The sequence below is a fragment of the Eptatretus burgeri genome, chromosome 7 (genome assembly GCF_056783735.1).
Source record: "Eptatretus burgeri isolate ZD-2024b chromosome 7, Ebu_testis_v1, whole genome shotgun sequence".
NCBI classification, from domain to species: domain Eukaryota; kingdom Metazoa; phylum Chordata; class Myxini; order Myxiniformes; family Myxinidae; genus Eptatretus; species Eptatretus burgeri.
The window spans coordinates 41,834,188-41,850,364 of record NC_140967.1 but is presented as its reverse complement, the minus strand read 5'-3'; the positions used below and the strand labels follow the sequence as shown (position 1 = coordinate 41,850,364).

General features: G+C 42.3%; 1 protein-coding gene across 5 annotated transcripts in view; it reads left to right on the top strand.

The window, feature by feature from the left end:
• The window catches only part of WARS1 (tryptophanyl-tRNA synthetase 1), a 57,703-nt gene that overhangs the window by 3,982 nt on the left and 37,544 nt on the right, over positions 1–16,177 (top strand). For all 5 annotated transcript variants that reach the window (XM_085888148.1, XM_085888147.1, XM_085888146.1 and 2 more), the window contains exon 3: positions 9,362–9,569. In XM_085888148.1, the coding sequence (XP_085744274.1) occupies positions 9,362–9,569 (208 nt within the window). The remainder of the gene's footprint in view (positions 1–9,361; positions 9,570–16,177) is intronic.

The following is a 16,177-nucleotide window of genomic DNA, read 5'->3' as shown; positions in this document are numbered from 1 at the left end:
GCCAAATGTGGTGGTTGTCGGCCCAGTGGTCTTTGCAAAAATGTGGACAGACAGACAGACGATAGATTTTATTTATTATATTTCCTCTTTCCTATCATCCTCTTTAGGTGTATAAATGGCCTGGAGTCTGAGACTTCATTGCTTTGGTTCCTTTTGTGGAAGCAAGTTTATCCTTTTTATTGTCATGACTTTACTAACTTTACACTAGTTTTTGGGTTTGTAACTAAGTAGGAATACTTACTCTATTTGCAGTGAATTATTTTTGGTAGTGCAGTAGCACGTTGACTTCTGTCTCTCGAGTGAAGGAGCTAATAAAATATATCCAATAAAACATCATCCAAACAATTTATGTTGAGTCATTGATGGTAGATGGGATCCTGTATACCTGGCAGAGATGAAACTGTTACCAGCAGAAGTATTGGCAGAGTTTCAGCACAGGAACTTTGTCATTAAACTATGTGCCCACAAATTCAACCAAGCTGATCCAGACGAGGCACAAGAGTGGATCAGTGGAACAGGGAAGAAAGGTGTAGGGATAGTTTGCATAACAAACACAACCTCTGCCTGAAGTCGCTGGCCTCTCTCTTTCAATCTGAGGTCAGACATTGCAGCAGATATCCATGAGATGTGTCATATCTAACCCAGTGGCATAGCCAGTCACAATGAGGAAATGCCATGTAGACCACAGCGAGACAACAGAGGAGCAATCATTCATCCCAATAATGTCAGAAGCGATGATAGATTCTATGATCTTACTGATGATGGAGAGCAGACCGATTGGTCTGTAATTGCAGGGATCAGTTATTGCACCTTTTTCATGTAGAGCAGTAATGTTTATGCCTGGTGTTGGCTTAATGGCTATGGTGGTGAGCTTGGGATCCAAGGATCCTGAGTTCAAATCCCACTCAGCTGTTGAATTAATACCAGGTGGGGTTGACTCTGCCTGTAATTATCCTTCCGAGGTCGGCAAAATGAGTGCCAGCATGCTGGTATACTGTGTCAGATCGGCGACCCATCCAGTATTGTGCCCAATAGCCAAGGAGACTGCTTCGGCAGCACCATCACTCTACAAAGAGTATGTTCCCAATGGATGGATGGATGATAATGTTTGCTGATTTCCAAGCAGATGGCAGATGACTGAGAAAAGGTGTATAAGAGAAACGACAGAAAAGGTGACCATGTGATGATCAGAAAAACTGACCGCTAAATGTGCACATTGCCCATAGTGTTTAGAAAGTTACTATTTACGTAAACACAGTCTTGCCTAGCAAAGGAAAGTCAACCATCGAGACAGCGACACCACGTATATTATCATACGAGGGGGTTGTGAGGTCTCCACTTATCAACGAAAGAAAATTTGGATAAAATCCTTGCCAGCAGGATGGTATTATCTGGGTGAAGTTCTTCACCATTCTGGTCCATGGCAGAGTTCAGAGTACAATTGAAATCCCCACTCAAACAAACAAGGCTATTGAAATATATGAGTGAGTGATTGTTTCCAACTGTGTGAAGAAGGTGACCCTATCAATTCCGTCACTGGGTGAGTAAATATTTAAAAGAGTGTGGTTGTAACCATTGTAGGTGAGAGTGATAGAAATTAGGTGTCCCTTAATTATGTCTTCAAAAACGATGTCAATTGGGAGTAAAGAAGATTGCAAAAATATAGCTACTCCAGCTCTAGGGCAAGCCAAACTGCTGAAAAACCATTGGCCATTCATCAATCTTTGCCATTGGCTTTTGCAAGAAGGGCTACATCTCGTTTCCTGTAAAAGCAAGATGAAGATGTCAAGATGCTTTTCCTCCGTGAAGAGTTTGACTTGGGTCTTGCACATTGGGGACCGCCCAATTTGATATTCAGGGTAGCTATCAGAGAGTACGCTATTACTCTCTATGTAAGGATAGTGCGGAAAAAAAAAATACTGGTCCCATCTACTACATACAAGACTAAAGTTGGAGTATCTTCTCTAAAAAGTCGCTTAGGCCACATATGCGAGCCTACCTGGTCTGTTCAACTGATTGTCGAGGTAGGGATCACTTTTCAGTTTTCCAGACCATGGCAAAGGCAAAAAAAAAACAGATCGGTCAAACCCGGGAATTCATCTTCTCGTTCATAATAATAAAAATATTAATAACAATCCTCATCCTCAGACGGCATATTTCCCAGCTCACTCTATCAATGGCAATGATTCTGGCACCATCCAACAGAGTTTTACCTTGTGTGGCATCCTTTGTGATTTTAATTTTAATAACTTAAAGGATTCCACGAAACGTACGTAAAACTCTATTCCTTTGTAAAAGAACAAGTCTGAAGACGACGATGGTTCACGAGCGGTATTTGACGATGTAGATTGTTTCAGAAGTCAAGGATGAGACGATGTGATAATGGTACGAGTGACGGGTTATTAGCTGCAAAATATCGAAAACCCGGGTTTTGTTCAACAACTTTAAAAATTTGACCTTCGCATAACCTTTAAAAGGTCCCAAAACAATGTTGTGGACATTACAATAAGGAAACAGGATACGTGCTATAACTTACGTCGAAGAAGGTCGAAAACCCAGTTCGATTCCCACAACTTTGAAGATTTGACCTTTGTGAACTTTAAAGGTCAAAGGTCAAGGATTATGACCTTTGGTGCAAAACTTCCTCTGGAACATTCCAGGAACAATATAACATCATATCGGCTCTATGGCATTTCACACTCCTCGGATTATCCATACTTTGATGAAATCAGCGTAAAAACAAACTTGAAGTGGGCGCCAAGGGCAAGGTGTTCGAGATAGAGAAAAATGGTTTCAAGACTTTAGGTGGGGAATGACCTCACGATTATGCATGAAAAATAGTCATCCGAGCTCTCAAAGTTTGGGCGGTCGTCTGATTTTTATGTCAATTTTCTAAGTTCATGACCTTGTGACCTTGACTTTGTGACCTTGACCTTGGGACTAAAATGAAAAATCGAGCTCCATGGGGCTATGCAAGTGCCATTGGGCTAACCAAATACCGAAACTCCTGCCAGATTTGACAACCCCCTCGGAGAAGATGGATTTTTATGTCAAAATCGCAATTTTCTAAGTTCGTGACCTTGTGACCTTGACCTTGGGACGAAAATGAAAAATCGAGCTCCGTGGGGCTATGCAGGTGCCATTGGGCTAACCAAATACCGAAACCCCTGCCAGATTCGACAAACCCCCTAGGAGAAGATGCAAATTGAAATCGGCTACCCCCTAAAAACACAATTTGCAATTTTCTAAGTTCGTGACCTTGTGACCTTGACCTGAAAATGAAAAATCGAGCTCCGTGGGGCTATGCAGGTGCCATTGGGCTAACCAAATACCGAAACCCCTGTCAGATTCGACAAAACCCCTAGGAGAAGATGCAAATTGAAATCGGCTACCCCCTAAAAACACGTGTTTTTTGGGCGTGACTCCGCCCATAATGGGCGGACCACGCCCATTTTCAGGAAAACTCAACTAGATCATGATATAAACCTCCCACCAAAATTTCATCAGGATCGGATCAAAACCCACGGAGCTATGTTCGGGACAGACAGACAGACAGACACACAACAATAACGAATATAGTGGTCACTTGTATTTTTCGTGAAAATATTTTTTCATGAACCAATAGGCAGGGATCCGAGGTGTGGGCGAGACTGTACGACTGTCAATCAGCCTAGTGGGGGCAGGGTCGCAATGCATTTCCCTCAGTGTCGTATATATGGACATCAAATAATATCAGCAAAAATATCATGCCTCAGGAAATCCCTTTTTTTTCCAGTTCTATTTTTGAAAATAAAATAATAGAGATGTACCGGTGCTTCACACGGGACATACGTGATCATGAACCCTACTCCAGTCACAGTATCAAGGTGAAAGCGAACCACGTGATCAAGAACCTTCTCGAGTCACGGTTTCTCGGTGGCACATTCGTTACGTCGGCGCTTCACAATTTCGTAAGACTTGCAGGAAAACATGCAGTATATGACATTGCTGACGAAGATCTCTTGGCACATTTGCTCCAATATTGGGTATCTTCTGAGTACCATACCATTCTGTTATTCCACATTATGAAACAAGAAAAAGAGCAACCAGAGATTGCAGACCCTCCCCAGCATTTCTTTTCAATGGTCCAATTTTCAATGGTACAGAGGTCCAATGATTTTTCCATTTTTCCAACATGGCTGCCACACCACGTGACCTCTGATGTCATAATTATCATTAAGACATTCTACAGGAGTAGTCGCACCAATGGTGAAAATTTCATCTCAATTCAACAAGCTGTTGCAGAGAAAAAAAATGAAAGTTCTGTGTGGACAAACAAACAGACAAACAAACAAAGAAACGGACACAAAATGCAATAACCTCTCCTCTGGTGAGGGTCAAAATTATAGAAATAAGTGAATAAAAAATATTTATGCTCAATAAAAAAGAGGACCACTGGACCCTGGGCTTATTTTGGTCCTGGCTGAATGTTGTAACCCAAATTTGGTAGAATTCTGACTGGTGGGTCTGGTGAGGAAGATTTTTGAAGGAATTTACGTGATTTTCCAAAAATTTTATGGTCCACCATTTTGACAAATTTCCAGTCACGTGATCCACATGACTTCCATAATATAATTAACATCCCTACCTTTCCATAATGTTGCAATCAAAATTTGTTGGCATTCTGACAGGTGGGTCAAGAGAAGAAGATTTTGGAAGGAATTTGCACGACCTCCATTTTGATGCACTTCCGGTGACGTGATCGACATGATTTCCAAAATATAATTAACATCCCTACCTTACCATAATGTTGTGACCCAAATTTGGTAGGATTCTGACTGGTGGGTCTTTAGAAGAAGATTTTTGAAGGAATTTACGTGATTTTTTTCCCAAAAATTGATTGTCGTCCATTTTGACACACTTCCGGCCATATGATCGGAATGACTTCGGCAATTTATCATCCCTACCCTGGCTTAAAGTTGCAACCCAAATTTGGTAGCATTCTGACAAGTGGATCAGGAGAAGAAGATTTTGCAAGGAATTTACAGGACCACCATTTTGACCAACTTAAAGTCATGTCACCGGAATGAGCTTTGCAATTCCTGTTAGCAGTCAGGAGAGGAACGTTGCTGCAAAATTTCAGCGGCATCGGCCCAGCAATTTGGCCAGAGAAGTCGAAAAAGGAGATGGACAGACAGACGGCGTGTGATGACGATACCTTATCTGGAATGTAAATTCCAGACAAGATAAAAAGCAATGAAGAGATGACACTACAGTAAAATAGGTTTTAAACAAGATAGGGATGATGTTGGTTTCGAGAGTAGCTAACAGTATTGCCATCACATAACAATCCCTACATCACTGCCTCCTTTACACTTCATCAATTATGCTTCAAGCTTCTACAAACACTCCACTGGTTACAACAGTAGTTGATTACTCTTGTAGTGTAGCCACATACTGAGACTCCACAAATTAGCAGCCCGACTGCAATGTTAATACCAGTACATAAACATCAAATTCTTTCAAACTGCATGCACATTACTAAAAACAACATTTTATAATTATCTGCATTTGTGATTGGTTATATAGTCTAACTTAATTTTTTTTTTAAAGTAGGGAAGATAAAGTTTAGAGATTTATCCTTTGTAATTACCCTTTACAATTAGCTTTTTCAACACTTTGGAATTAAAGATGGTGTTTTAGAAAGGTTTTTCCTCCTTTTTTATGGATTGACGGGCGGGCGGACAGATGGAAGGAAGGATACAGCCAAAAGGATACAGCTTCACCGCTTAAAAATAAATATAAATGAGAAAGCCAATAACCGACGACATTGAAAACATGGCAAGCTGAGCACAGGCCCAAAACACGGGGTTCTTTAGGCCAAGCACACAAACCTACCTTGCCCGCTCTCCTCCTCTCTCCCTGTCTCGTCACAACAAAGAAGGGAAATACTGGGAGAACTTCACAAGCACATACAAGGACACAAGGGAGCGAAATAGGGGAAAGGAAATAACCAACAAAGCACAGTACTTACAGCACGAAGCAGGGAACCACCATGACAGAAACAGAAGAGACAGAGACACACACACGTGTATGTGTGTGTGTATATATATATATATATATATATATATATATATATATATATATATATATATATATATATGTATGTATATATATATATATGTATGTATATATATATATATATATGTATGTATACATATACACATATATATATATATATATACATACATATACATACATATATATATATATATATATATATATATATATATATATATATATATATGTCTGTGTGTGTATAAGCTTTTGACAAACTATAGAAGGAAAGAGCCATGTTTAATCTGCTGTGAATGTTTAATCTGCTTCAACGCAGCAGGATACTTCATTGCAAAGCTGATTTATATTTATTTTACATGTTTATTTAAATTATGATGTTTTTATTTTTGTTGTCGCCCACCTTCCTCTCTATTTACTGGAAGCCTTGGAACCTAACCCCCTTATTTCCATACAAAATTGGTTTTAATTATGCGGTTTAGAATATCGCAGTTACTTCCGGATCTCCTTGCTGTAGTGCGAGATGACCATCGTTTTTACATCTGATAGCCATCTCTGAGGTGTCTCGACTCGAGGTCACTGTCTCAGCCAGTCTCTGCTTTTTGGACCCCGAGCTACTGTTGTGTTTGCAACTGATTGTCCATTAATAGTGGTGTTATCACTACTGAACTTGACACTAGTTGTGGTGCAATCCATGCTTATCTGTGCTGGGACTGTATCTGGTCTAACGATCAACGTGGCTGCTTTTCATACATACCCCTTAGCTTAGTGTTGCCGGCGATGATCAATTGATTGTCTTTACGACCCAGCTCTCTGGCCTCTTGCGGTATAACAATATATAGCATGATATTTCAAAAAGATGTGGTCAAGTTATGACAAAACTCGGTGGATGAGTTGGTTGGGTAACCAGAACAAGCCAATTTGATTTTGGTTCAAGTCCAAATCCAAATCCGGCCTATCAGTGGGATACAAAACGTAAACTGTTCAGCCTGGCAGAGGTGCGCGCTCTACCGAGTGTCGTTCTAGTTTCTATTGTTATTACCCTCCCCGAAGGAGAGGGTATTGCCTTTGGGTCCGTTTGTTTGTTTGTCTGTCTGTCTGTGGGTTTGTTTGTCCGCACAGAATTTTTGTGTTTTACTCCGCAACCACTTGTTGGATTGAGACGAAATTTTCACCATTGGAGCGACAACTCATGTAAAATGTTTTAATAATAATTATGACATCACAGGTCATGTGGTGTGGCAGCCATGTTGGAAAAACCTAAAAACTTTGGACCGCTGTATCTCTGAAACCGCACAAAGGAAAAAATGAAACTTTGCACATGCCAAGCACTCCTCATGGGGAATGTGTGATTTTTTGACGTCATAGGTGCCTTCGTTATGACGACATAATTGCATATGTAGAATGCCACATTTGATCAGTATGAAAAGTTTCTAGAGTCATCTAGGGTTAAAATGGTGCACTGAAAAAAATTTGATTCCATCGGTCACGTGATCCAGCAGCCACATTGTTTTTTTTTTTGTTTGTTTTAAAAAAAATATTCTCTGAAGTGGCTGAACAGGTCGAGGAGAAACTTTACACGTATGACTGCCTATCCTGAGGAGCAAAAGGTTGTCACATGTGACATCATAGGTTACATGGTTTGGCAGCCATATTGGATTGAAGTAAAATATTAAATAATGTTTTCTCTTTTAATCACTTAATCAATCGACGTGAAACTTCACTACTGTGATCTTGCCATGATGGGGAATACATGCTTCAAATTTCAACTTTATCAGATGCATGGTCTGGCAGCCACGTCTTGGTACCCGTTCATCACTGCCAGTAGTTATAAAGTGGCAGTTATAATTATGTCTGTTATTAATTACGTAACATACCAGTAAACAATTGTCACACAAAATACACCACACAAAACTACACAAACACCACACAAAACATGACCTCATGAGGGTCTGCAATCTCATTGCTCTTTTTCTTGTTTCTTTTGTATGTGATTTTCTCTTTCCATTATTATTTCTATTGTAAGGAATTTGACTTCTTCCATTGTTGTTTGTATTTTACACAATTGGCTTTTTTTTTGTTTATGTTTGTTTCTTATGTAATTTGACTCTACTCTACCTTGATTATTACATTTCTTTTTTTCTTCTTCTGTTTTTATTTGACCAACTGATTTTTCCCTTGTTCAGCACTTTGAGATTTCTTTGTATTTGAAAAGTGCTATATAAATAAAAAAGGATTATCATTATTATTACTTCTGCTTGTGAATTTCAGCAGTAGGCTGATGACTGCTTCGACACTATTAATTCACAAGTTGATTGCTTGTACACTTGAAGTCCATAAATCACTAAATGTTGACTTTCGAATGTTCCATAATAATTAAATAGTTTGTGACATTTTACATTATACCAGACTGTTCATTTTCTCAAATAAACACATTATTATGGTACATTCTTTTGATACATTATTTGTCACTTGGTACAAAGAATAAATCCATTATTTTTCATAACTTGACTTACTAAACCCTAAACTTCACCTTTATAAGCTCATATTTTAGATTAGCACCCCTGAATGAGGATAGAAACACATTACCAACTTCTCTGCAAATGGAGTCTTCAAAGGAGCTGTTTCGGGTACAGTTTTGTTTTGATGGCCATTTTGTTTTATGGCCATTCAACTTGCGTCACCTCAAAATTTGGCTTGGTATCCCCAATTTTCAGATTCAGCACACCCAAATTAGCTAAGAAATGCAGGTTACCAACTTCTATTCAAAAATGCCCCTTTTCCAGGAATTTGATTGTGACTATAAGTCACCCCACAAGAAGTTGAGAACAACTGGGGCCATTGAGATAGTTAGTAGTCACAATAGTACTCTATTATTCTTGTATATTGGCAGCTTGGCTGCCGGATAGATATCATTTTGTTGTGGCACGACTGTGCTACTGATGTTGTGCCCCAATACCAGTACACTGATTCTCATTTCGCTGACCTCGTAAGGATGATAGGCTGAGTCAACCTCACCTGGTGTTAATTCAGCGGACAACGGTTTGAACTCAAGACCCTAAGATCCCAAGCCAGTCACCCTAACCACTAAGCCAACACCAGGCTTAGTACTCTATTATTGATTGTGATATCAGACATTTTCATTAATAATGATAAATATGCCAATTATGAAAATATTAATGGTTGTTATTTTAACAATGTTATCACAATTATATGTTAATTGTGGCTGATCAGCTTTTATTACGGTAGGTCAGTGCAGTCACATAAGTTCTGTTTTTCTGCCCTCCCTTGCTTTCTTCTGCCCTAGGCAGAGCTTGACTCTGCTGTGCAGAAATTACTACATCTCAAATTGGAGTTCCAGCAACTGACAGGGCAACCATACCAAGCTGGCAAGCCTCCAGCAGAACAGGATCCTGATACCAATGAAGTGGATCCCGAACATCCTGATGACTTTGTCGACCCCTGGACGGTACAGACATCTAGTGCAAAAGGCGTGGATTATGATAAACTCATTGGTTAGTTGGTTTTGATTTTATCCACACTTTCAATTAATACTTCTATTATGTACATATGTTTATCACTCTTCTTTAAATTTTTTACCTCAATTGATTTCTTACTTCTTGCATCAAAGACCAAGGAAGCTGATTTATATGCTAGTGGTTGGGTTTGTGTAACTGAGGTTACAGAAGAGGTGAGGTTGAGAGACTTGAACATCAGATGTCTATATTTTTTTTCATTGTGAATTTGAATTATTTCATGGAGATGCCTCTGATATATATATATATATATATATATATATATATATATATATATATATATATATATATATATATATATATATATATATATATATATATATATATATATATATATATATATATATATATATATATATATATATATACATATACAGGCCCCCCTAACAAACAGACGCCAACGTTGTCAGACGGAATGAAAACCCGTCATTCTTGTTACAAAAACAGCTAAAATTGATGAAAAAGCGGCCGAAATTGAAACCAACACAGTAATTACGGTTGCAATAGCATATAGAATGGAAACCAACATGTTTATTCTACACACAAGAACGGTCGTGACGGAAACAAGAACGGACAATCCCGAAATAGATTGGTGGGGAACGGAAGCAAGATTGGTTATTTCTGTCGCGAAATGTCTGAGAGCGAAACAAAAGCGGTTCATTCCGGTTACTGGAGTGCGAACAAGATGGCGGATGCAGTAGAACGACCTGTTACAGTATGTAAATTTTTAGTGCTTGTGCTTCGAACATAAATGTAATATAGATAATATTGTTGCGAATTCGCGCCCGCCGGCGTGCGAGCGGCCACGTAACTCGAATCGCGGCACGTCGCCCACCGGACGGACAATTCTGTCGTGACCCTCTCGGACTAACGCCGGGAGCTAGTCACGGGTGGGCCTTTCGGCCTCACCACGATCGTGCCAATCGGCCCCCCGCGTGGGATAGGGTTGTTCGCCAAATTCAACCTACCTAAGTACCCACGCGGAGGGTAGACAGGGCGATCGCACCTCGCCGCAGGTCAACTCCGGACACGGGTCACTTAAGCGACTCGTTCCGTACTAACGGGATAACCGAGCGGTGTTATCGTCGGCCTCGACGGTTCCGATTAATTATCGGGCGTATTAAGCCCACTACCAACCCTTTACGTGAAGCAAGATGGAGATTCAATTGAAGAAAAGACGAAGCGAAACGGGAAAACAGTTCAACATAATGCACATTTATTCCGCGGTACACGGCGAGCACACATATACAATTACAACAATTATGCACCAAAAGCAGATGTAACAAAAGAAACACAACAATGCAGATCTACAACCGACTACGCGTGCACACGGCAACACTTACACAGTTTTACTTTACATACGGCGCCAACAACACATTTACTCAAAAGTAAAAGAAAAGGGCCACCCTCAAAGACAAGGGGGCAGACGGGGCCTGTGGGCCAATATTTGTGCGGGACCTGAAAGAGCGGTCAGGTCCGCGAGACCGGGTGGATCCTACCCGTGTCTTTGTGATGAGCCGCCAATGTGGTGGCGCGGCGGCGCCCCGACTCCGCGCTCCTTCGCGGGTTTCGTTGGCACTGCTTGGAGTGGGGTGGGAACGGGGCCCCTCTTTTCGCACTATCTCAGCGCGGGGGGAAAAAAGGTGGGAATTGTTGATGCTCTGGGGAAAGAGGATAGCTGGCTTGCTTGGGTCCCGCGACGAGCGATTCCTCTGCGAGCTCGTCGCCGATGGCCGTCTTCCTTGCCTCGGACCCGAGCTATCCGGTCTCCTCCGCAATTCTCCTCAGCCGACTGCAGCAAACCACCTGTACGCCCTCGCCTCCCGACTCACTCCGTGCTCCAACCCGACTCGACCGCGCTCCAAGCTCCAGGCTTCCTCTCTCTGCAGCTCCCCGACAGACTCCGAACCCCGACAGACTGCGAGCTCCAATCGGCTCTCCGACCTCTCCAGACTGACTCTTCCGAAACTGACGGCCGCTGCCACACTCTGCCGCTGCCACACTCTGCTCTCCAAAACTGACTCTTCCAAAACTGACTCCATTCGCCCCGCGCTCGGCGCTTTATAGTCCGGCAGGAGAACCCATATCCAAATTTCTGGATCAGAACGAGCTCGGGGGTGGAGCCACGCTCGCCCATTGGACGGAGAAAAAGGGGCGTGAGTCTCCCCTGATCTTAGAATTTGCATATCGCGATTCTACACCGACGCGCCTGGAGGCGGGGCCAAACCGCCCCGCGCTTGCTGATTGGACAGATCAGAAGTGGGCGTGTATCATTCCTGATCCGAATTCTCCTCGGAAAGGCCGCACTTTGCACTCGCGGTTCGGCGCGCACCTTGTACGAGTCCAGGACAGCCTGACGCTCGGTGCTCACAAGTGGTGCGGGAATGGCAGTGAAAGGAGGAGAGGTGAAGGTGGTGGAGGGTTTATTGTGGTGGTCCATGGCCACGGTGACGCTTGGAATGGTGGTGATGCGATGTTTGCGGGAGCGAGTTGTGAGGGTAAAGGTCGTGGCTGTTGGCATTGTTGTTGTTGTGAAGCGGCGTTGCGGTTGGTGGTTGTTGTGTGATGGCGGTTGAGACGTGGTTGGTTCAAAATAAAGATAGAACAGAAAAACGACTATCTCAAAGCGTCGCAGCCCGAATGAATCACATTTATTCCCTCTAAACAACGGGTTTGGGGCTAACTACACATGTACTTACAGAGATATCTCACCTACGGGACCTGAATGGTGGTTTGCGAATTTCCTCAACCGCAACAATATATAGTGGGTATTACCTGATGTAGTTTTAACAATTTATCAAACCGAATTTTGTTGTGATGATAATGTTTGGTTTGCCTGTATTTCGAGCCCCCGAGTGAAGGATCGCTAGTTGTGTATGCCCAGTTCAACATAGGGGATCGTGTTTGGGATCTTTTTACAGTTTTTACTTCATATGAACTTTGTTATTTTATTGGAATTTGCAATTTATTATTACTATCAAGTTTTACCTCTTGCAAATATAAACGATCAATCGTCACTGATCGCTGCAGCACGGGGGTACGAATTACACGAAATGTCAGCCACACATTAAGTCAAGAGGGCGCATTTATCGCTGCTTGTATAATATCCCGGACCACAAACGGGTTTTCATTAATAGACATGATATATTCAAGGCAGACTACGTTAAAGTTAACTTCCCATAACTTCAAGAACTTTTCAAGCCGCCATGTTTCCCACGTTATGGTAACCAGAATTAATCGCTTTCGCTTCGGTCTCCGCCGTTTCGCGACGGAAATAACCGATGTTGCTTCCATTCCCCACCGTTTTATTTCGGGATTGACCGTTCTTGTGTCCGTCACGACCGTTCTTGCGTGTAGAATAAACATGTTGGTTTCGGTTATATCTGCTATTGCGACCGTAATTACTGTGTTAGTTTCAATTTCGGCCGCTTTTTCATCAATTTTAGCTGTTTTTGTAACAAGAATGACGGGTTTTCATTCCGTCTGACAACGTTGGCGTCCATTTGTTAGGGGGGCCTGTGTATGTATATATATATATATATATATATATATATATATATATATATATATATATATATATATGTATATATATATATATATATGTATATATATATATATATAGTCATGCGCCGCTTAACAACGATCCGGGTAACGACGGATCGCACATACGACGGATCTGCCAGCTCTGAAAAAAAATAAATAAAAAAATGAAAAAACATGTAGCTGAAAAATTCCTATCGCCGAGTGATGTCGCCTCGTATAAAAATAACACATACAATCAGGTACACTGTACAGTACATAATACCTCATAATGATAATAAACGACAGTGTGGCCCTGTTATAATGCGATCGTTGAGGTCCATAAAATGTCATCGCTAAAAAACAGGGTCGTGCTAAATCGGGATTCAAGGAAATTGGCTTTCAAACTGAACCAATGTTTCCACGTTTACCTTCTTGCAAGTAAATTACCTTTGCATTGAAGAATTCCACGAGTAAATCGTTGTGTTCGTCAATTAAAACACAGATTTATTTTTAGTGAAGCTTTTTATGTTGTTCAAACAATCGCACTGTTCCGAAAATATATCACAATGGACAGGTGCTCGTTTATTCATTTGTAAATTATAACATCGATGCAATGATTACGGATTTGTAAAATCCAAACGCTATTTATTCACCTTTCTATAATCGATGTGAGAGGAGGTTGTAAGCTGCTGCTAACAACACTGATGGCCGTCATGAACAGCACAAAGGTAAAACTAACGTGTCTTCTGTCTCTTGGATGTGTGTTACAATTGTCGACAGTATTGAGTACAGAAACATGCTGTACAGGTTTGTATCCGAGGAGCAATAGGCTACACCATATAGCCGAGGTGTCTCAGTTTGTGTAAGTACGATGTTCGAAAACGAAACTGAAAAAAAAAGATGTTCGCACAACGACGACGTCGCTTAACGACACGTTTCTCAGAACGTAACCCCGTCGTTAAGTGGTGCATGACTGTATTGTTACGAATCTGGAAGCCATGCGCATTCAACATTCAGGTCCCAAAGTTAGTTATGCCGATAAGTACGTGTGAGACAGGTCCCTTCCTTTTGTCTTGTGGGAGAGTCGAATATGTGCGTTGTGATGTTTTTTTTGAATATCGTCGATTCGAATATTCGCAGTACATCGTTGTGATGTCGAATATGTGGCCTCGCGGTCCCAGTCCTTGGCTTCCACGAACGTTCCACACGCAATGGTGGCTTCACCACCATCCACCTTCCTCAAACACGCGTGGAGGGGAGGGGCGGCTTGCTCAAGATATGGCCGAAACCCTGCCCAGGAAGGCTGTGCCCGTAGGATCCTGGCCAACTAGAGGCGAACAGCGAGGTGTGCTGACCAAGGTCCTTCCCCACTGAGGGAGGTCCATAAATTCCAGAGACTCTCTGAGCCGATGTTGGTGGGTTGCACGAGAGTTTTGAGAGGTTCTTAAGGGTTTTTGCTGTTACGAAGGGGTGGTTACGAGGGGTGATTACGAAGAGTGGTCACAGGAGGTCGATGTTGCTGTTACAAAGGGGTTTTTGCTGTCATGAGGGTTGAGCAGAGGGCCATCGAGGTGGCGAACGTGTCTCTGCTGGCCCCCCACAAGGAAGGACAGAGCGACCCTGACCCCCCTCCGTGGACCCCGATTATTCGCCACCCGAACTCAGCCACGGGCCTCGAGTCCCCCACGTGCGACTGGGGATCGGACCAACGACCTTTGTCAGGTGCCGCATCATGGAGCACACCCTCCCTCCGACGGTCAGGTACCTACCGAACTCTGACCCCCAACTCGTCTCTCTCTCTCTCTCTCTCTCTCTCTCTCTCTCTCTCTCTCTCTCTCTCTCTCTCTCTCTCTCTCTCTCTCTCTCTCTCTCTCTCTCTCTCTCTCTCTCTCTCCCTCTCTCCCTCTCTCCCTCTCTCCCCTCTCTCCCCTCTCTCCCTCTCTCCCTCTCTCCCTCTCTCCCCTCTCTCCCTCTCTCCCCTCTCTCCCCTCTCTCCCTCTCTCCCTCTCTCCCTCTCTCCCCTCTCTCCCCTCTCTCCCTCTCTCCCCTCTCTCCCCTCTCTCCCTCTCTCCCTCTCTCCCCTCTCTCCCTCTCTCCCTCTCTCCCCTCTCTCTCCCTCTCTCCCCTCTCTCCCTCTCTCCCTCTCTCCCTCTCTCTCTCCCCTCTCTCTCCCTCTCTCCCTCTCTCTCTCTCTCTCTCTCTCTCACCGGCTGGAGGATCCAATAAAGAACTCTGGGGTTTCTTTTCTTTTTGTGTGTGTGTCTGCGTGTGGGCCCGTCTTCAATTAGAACTGAATAAGTATTTTTGGATCATTGTAAATACTTCCTGCATATTTGCGTTTATTCTTGCCTTTGTCTTTTACTGTAAAATAAATTATTAGAAATGTTCCCAGCTCGTTTCCGTCCTTTCTTTATTTTGTCTAGCATGGTCCGGGTCTGAGTTTAGACGGGGTTTCATCCTTGATAATCCGTTGATCCGAGCCGGCACGGCTTTGGCAGTTTCCGCTCGGCTGCCACCGAGCCGGAGTTGGTAGTCGCTAGTTGAAACTCTACCGCAGTCGGTAGAGTGACCCGGTTCGAGAAAGACGTGCCGGGGACGTGAATCCCCGGTAGCCAAGACTGCGTGGTTATTTAGGTATTTTGGGATCTAGACAATTAACCCTACGCCACGCGGGCGAGATATTGGCGTTTCACGGTCGATTAATAGACCCGCCAGCTTTGGAGTTATCCGGAGCGATGGCCTATAAATTCCGGGGAGTCTGGTGGGAGATGGCGTAAACTTCTCCACCTAACGGTTATTCTCGCCACCGACCCCTGGCCCACAACAATATATATATATATATATATATATATATATATATATATATATATATATATATATATATATATACATATATATATATATATATATATATATACATACATACATATATATATATATATATATATATATATATATATATATATATATATATATATATATATATATATATATATATATATATATATATATATATATATACACATATACACACAGTGGGGAGAACAAGTATTTGATACACTGCC